The sequence below is a fragment of the Sinohyriopsis cumingii genome, chromosome 5 (assembly GCF_028554795.1).
Source record: "Sinohyriopsis cumingii isolate HCF-2022 chromosome 5, ASM2855479v2, whole genome shotgun sequence".
Lineage (NCBI taxonomy): Eukaryota > Metazoa > Mollusca > Bivalvia > Unionida > Unionidae > Sinohyriopsis > Sinohyriopsis cumingii.
Window position 1 is genome coordinate 75,909,482 of NC_142965.1, and position 5,828 is coordinate 75,915,309.

General features: G+C 38.5%; 1 protein-coding gene across 1 annotated transcript; it reads left to right on the forward strand.

The window, feature by feature from the left end:
- Positions 1-377: 377 nt before the first annotated feature.
- Positions 378-1,377, forward strand: LOC149799482 (uncharacterized). Its single transcript, XM_089958853.1, has 2 exons — positions 378-493; positions 563-1,377. Exon 2 carries the CDS (start codon positions 673-675, stop codon positions 1,021-1,023), a length of 351 nt encoding a protein of 116 aa, XP_089814979.1. The 5' UTR covers positions 378-493; positions 563-672; the 3' UTR covers positions 1,024-1,377.
- Positions 1,378-5,828: the final 4,451 nt, after the last annotated feature.

The window sequence follows — 5,828 nt, forward strand, 5'->3', positions numbered from 1 at the left end:
AGGGAAGAGGAGGAAAAGAAAAGAGAAGAGATGATGTCGTTTAATATTCCTGAAACAGAGGATTGGGGTGCTGAAGCGAATCATCCTCCCTCTGCGCTCCCCAGAAGAAAGGTGAAAGAAGACTGGGGAAGAAGATGCGTGTGCGGCGCCAGGCCAGGAAGGTGCAACCATTAGATAGGTGCATCTGGAGTTTAAAAAAACAGCCCTTTTCAGGGCTACCCAATAGTCTAGAAAAGAAATAACTATTAATTTGCCAATGTGAGTAGGTAGAGTAGTGTGAAAATAAACACTAACTCTTTTTTAAGATAGTGTGAGGGTATGTGTTAGTGTGTTTGTGTGTTTGTGTTTGTAAGAGCTCAGGTAAGTTTGTGTGAATAGTAGATTATGGGTTTCTTAGCGTATGTGAAGAGTATAGTTAGGGTTTTATTATATGAAATGAGAAAGTAGGGGGATGTTTTCCTTCACGTTCGCGCGATGTTGGGTCATCATCTAGGTAAGATCCATTTTATGTTTTAGGGGGATGTTTTCCTTCACGTTCGCGCGATGTTGGGTCATCATCTAGGTAAGATCCATTTTATGTTTTAGGGGGATGTTTTCCTTCACGTTCGCGCTTTTCGTATAAGAAGCCACAGTGCTCGTTGTTCAAACCATTCTGCAAAGAATACAAAGAAGATGGCTTCTAACCAAATGGACAAAATGGAAAAATTGCAAAACGTCCTCGACAATTTAGGAATGATAGAGCAAATGTTGGTTAACCTAAACGAGGATCACTATTCATATAGTCCCCATCGAGTGAAGATGGAGATAAACAATTTACGAAAAATGAAGGTAATCATCAGTGATCTGTTGAAAGAAATAAAGGAGGAGAAGGAGGATGAAGAGGAAAAGATAAGAATAAGAACATGGAACGAAAAAATTGAAAAAGAAGAGGAAAATGAGAAGAGGAAGAAAGAAGAGGAGGAGGAAGAGAAGAAAGAAGAGAAGGAGAAAAAAAGAAGAGAAAGAGTGTTGGAGATAAAATAAGAAGTTGGTGGAGGAAAAGAAGAAATTAGAAGAAGAAAACCCAAAGGCCCTTTTCAGGGCCCCATATATCTCGAAAAGAGATAGTCTTTCCATTGCCTACCCCTTTTTTAAAAAAAATTTTTTTTAAAATTTAAAAAAAAAATCCCATGTTAAATTCCCCTTGTACGTAGAGTGACCCACGATTTTTCGCCATGTTAAATTTCCCTTGTACGTAGAGTGACCCACGATTTTTCGCCATGTTAAATTTCCCTTGTACGTAGAGTGACCCACGATTTTTCGCCATGTTAAATTTCCATTGTACGTAGAGTGACCCAGGGGTCCCTGTAATGCTAATTCCCATTGTACGTAGGGTGACCCCATTCACTACTCCCCTCCCTTATATTTTAAATACATAAATACAAGTTATTTAATTTTAGACCATTTTGACTTGAAGATTTATATATAAATTAAGACGAGGCATGGGATGGAAAATCATACGAGAAATGATACCCGAAAGGGATTTCATCCGCTACCCTCTTCCTTATAATTAATACAATAAAATTGAATATAACCAAAAATAATGGAAATTTCCATTAAGATACTATTGATTTAACCTTAAAATTAAAACTTGATAATGAGATATCACAGTTAATAGAACTTTCAAATTTGGAAAGTAATTAAAATAGATGAACAATGAATGTGACAGAGTTCATCTCCATCTCAGATGTTTATTAAAGTTTCTGATGATGGAATCTCTGTCGCAGTTGTACTGTATAACCATCTTATTCCAAATTCAACTCACTAAAACGTCTCCATATAAATGAAGAAGCCTGATGTAATACCAGCGACGTCCAGACAGACTTCTTCCATCTGGACATAGATTTGAGAACCAATTATTCCATTACAGAGAATCCCGCTGTTTGTTGGCAGAAAACGCTCGATTCAACTCTAAATTGATCTGTCGCGCCATGCGGCAATTTTGCCCACGGGTCATTCCATGAAGATGGGTCCGAAGCAAAATTTTCCCAGTGGTATACACTGAAATCCGTTCTTGAGGAAAATAATACACAATTGAATGCATTTAACATACTAAGACCTATCACATGTATATACGTTCTACGAACATAAACAATTTGACTCAACCGAAATACAATCTAATGAATATGTAATACTACATAACGTATACATAACGATTAGAAGTACAAAGTACTACGGTACATGAATCAAAACTTAATACATCTCAACTCCCTGTTTGACAAACGGGGAAGGGAGAATTACCCCGAATTAAGATATACGCACTAAAACGTGCCAATGTTTTGAACTATAAAAAAACCCTCACCCTTTAAAAAAATCCAATAATATACAGTATGCTATGGCATACTATAAAACCCCCTACACCACATACAAACATACAAACTTACACATACACACTTATTATTCTTATATACTTACTTAAGAAAAGACTGGAACCATTTGATATAGATAAGCCAATATAAAAAATATATACGTGGAAAAAAAAAAATAAAACAACAAAACATATAATAAAAAAAATAAAAAAGGAGAAAGGAGAACAAGATAATAAAATAATAATAAATGGGACTAAATGACTCTGGCAAAGTCAACTAAATAAAAAACATAATAAAAGGAAAAAAGGGAGAGGAAATTGGCCCATGACATTAACATGTCGCTGAGACAATAGTACGACCCTAAATCGGAAGTCCAAACTTATGGAACTCGGACCTCTAAAAGTCCTAATGGAGGTCGGAAAGTACATAAGATTTTGGCTTCATGGGATTTACAAAAAAAACTTACAAATATGATGATAAAAAAGAAATTAACCGTGCAAAATTTATAATTGACATTATTGTTTTATACAATGAACATATACAGATGTATTATGGGAGGACAGTGTCAACCCACACTAAATACACTTTTAGATATAATCAGGGTGTCACTTCAAAGATCTAACCAGCTCTATGTGCTGGGATGGGGCTAAGATGTGTCAACAATAGGCAGCGTGGAAATCCTAAGAGCCGCATGAGGAGAGTACATGCTGGAGAAAAACAAGAGTTTATGTAGCGTGGAAATCCTAACAGCCGCATGAGGAGAGTACATGCTGGAGAAAAACTAGGGTTTAGGTAGCGTGGAAATCCTAAGAGCCGCATGAGGAGAATACATGCTGGAGAAAAACTAGGGTTTATGTAGCGTGGAAATCCTAACAGCCGCATGAGGAGAGTACATGCTGGAGAAAAACAAGGGTTTATGTAGCGTGGAAATCCTAACAGCCGCATGAGGAGAGTACATGCTGGAGAAAAACTAGGGTTTATGTAGCGTGGAAATCCTAAGAGCCGCATGAGGAGAGTACATGCTGGAGAAAAGCTAGGGTTTATGTAGCGTGGAAATCCTAAGAGCCGCATGAGGAGAGTACATGCTGGAGAAAAACTAGGGTTTATGTAGCGTGGAAATCCTAAGAGCCGCATGAGGAGAGTACATGCTGCAGAAAAACTAGGGTTTATGTAGCGTGGAAATCCTAAGAGCCGCATGAGGAGAGTACATGCTGGAGAAAAACTAGGGTTTAGGTAGCGTGGAAATCCTAAGAGCCGCATGAGGAGAATACATGCTGGAGAAAAACTAGGGTTTATGTAGCGTGGAAATCCTAAGAGCCGCATGAGGAGAATACATGCTGGAGAAAAACAAGGGTTTATGTAGCGTGGAAATCCTAAGAGCCGCATGAGGAGAGTACATGCTGGAGAAAAACAAGGGTTTATGTAGCGTGGAAATCCTAAGAGCCACATCTGAGTACGAGGTAACTGTGAAGTTTGTGATAAAACGTTTAGTTGGGGGGGGGGGGGGTCATGATCTTAAGATGCACACGAGAGTACATACCAAAAAGAAACCATTTAAATGTGAAGTTTGCAATACAGAGTTTAGAAGAATTGGAATTCTGAAGGTGGATATGACGATACATACCGGAGGAGAAAAATAGTTTAAGTGTAAAATTTGTGATGAAAGGTTTCGATTTAAATCTTTTTGAAGACGCACATGTTGATACATTCTGGAGACAAACTAATCAAATGAGTAGTATATAGTGGGGGTTCTGGCTCACTTTTATCACTGCGTAATAGTGTTCGAGAGATTCCCCATGGAACTATATACTGCTTGGTTATGGGGTTTCTAGCTCACTGCGAAATAGTGTTTCCTTGTCTGTGGTTTGATTTTTCGTGCGATAATGTCAGTTTGAGAGTGTGAGAATACCATCGGTGGAATAATGCTTATCATCAAAGGACAGAGTCCCTTTTTGTTGATGAGCATTTTGGATTATTATGTCGTTGTGATCGAAAATTCTTATGGAATAGTTTCGTAGATGTCCTTGCAGTGACTGTCTGTAGTGATCGATGGTGGTAATGTGACCAATGACAGTTTCTTTTTGACGCCTTGGGCTTTTTTTCCTGATGGCATCATTATCGAGTGTATGCTAGTATATTTTGGACCTAAGGCCTATGAATTCTGTGATGGTGCTATGCCGGTATATTTGGTTTAAGTGAACAACGTCAACTTTAGCATGTTAATAGCATGGCATTTCTCGTTCACTGCACCATCGTAATATATATATCCTTTTCATGAAGTGAGCTATTTCATGCAGCCGTGAATGACCACATTAGTTATATATATACTTGTTATCCTTAAAATGTCCCAATTTACAGATATGTAGACTTATTTCGGCAGACGTGATTTGAATGTTCATTCATGCAGAGCACATGTTGTGCATTACCGCTAGGATATTTGTGTCTACGGATGTTGGAAGAAACGTATTTTGAACTGATTTGACATTTGGATCACACGGCTTGTCTACTTACATCTTAAATATATGAAGTCCTGTGTAGTTGCATTTTATTTCTAACCATTAGTGTGGAAATCTGTAAAATTAATTCTTTAGCGTATCCCCTGTTCTTGGGTCTTCATGTTTATACGATTACGTCACTTTCAGCATAGAATAGTGTATGCTTGATTTTGATTGGTCACTAATTCTTTCTTGCCCGATGATGTGCTAAATTCTGAATAGCGGAGAACTCGCCCATGGAGAACCCGCCCTGGGAGAACTCATCCCAGGTGTCTGGAGAAGTCTCCCCATGGTGGTCGGAGAAGTCGCCCCACTTCGCCTGGAGAAGTCGCTCCAAGGATCATATATAGTAATTCTGAGATGTCGCCACATAGTTATTAAGGCTTTAATTATTGTTGTTTTTCTTCAACTTAATAACTTATTAAATCTATAAAATTTGCAATTTTTCAACTTTTCCATTGGATCAACTCCGCTTTTGTACTTAACGAAAAATAAGCGCTATCTGTCCCTTTTGCCCTGCTCCTGAGATGACTTTATGGCATGGACTTCTATAACCCGAAATAAACTGAATTGGCGATGACCGTCAATAAGCCAAATGTTATACTATCATCTCTCTAACTGAACAATTTAATCTGGTTGTTCATTGAGATTTGCTAACCACTGTCGAATGATACTTGAACACGATAAAAAGCATCACTGATGCCTACTCAGGAAATGCAGTCGCTACCGAGTTCATCATCACGAGTAGTATAGTGGGGCACTCTAGGGACAATGAGGCTTACCATTGCAAACAGGGTCCTGGCACTCTGGGGACAATGGGAATTTAACATGGGAAATTTAACATGGGAAATACAGGACCGGCACTCTGTCTGGGGACAATGGGAATTTAACAGGGTGGGCCTGTCTAGGGACAATGGGAATGGAAAATGGGGAATTTTAACATGGGTGGGACTAAAGAGGGACAAAAAGTATTGTGTCTGTCTAG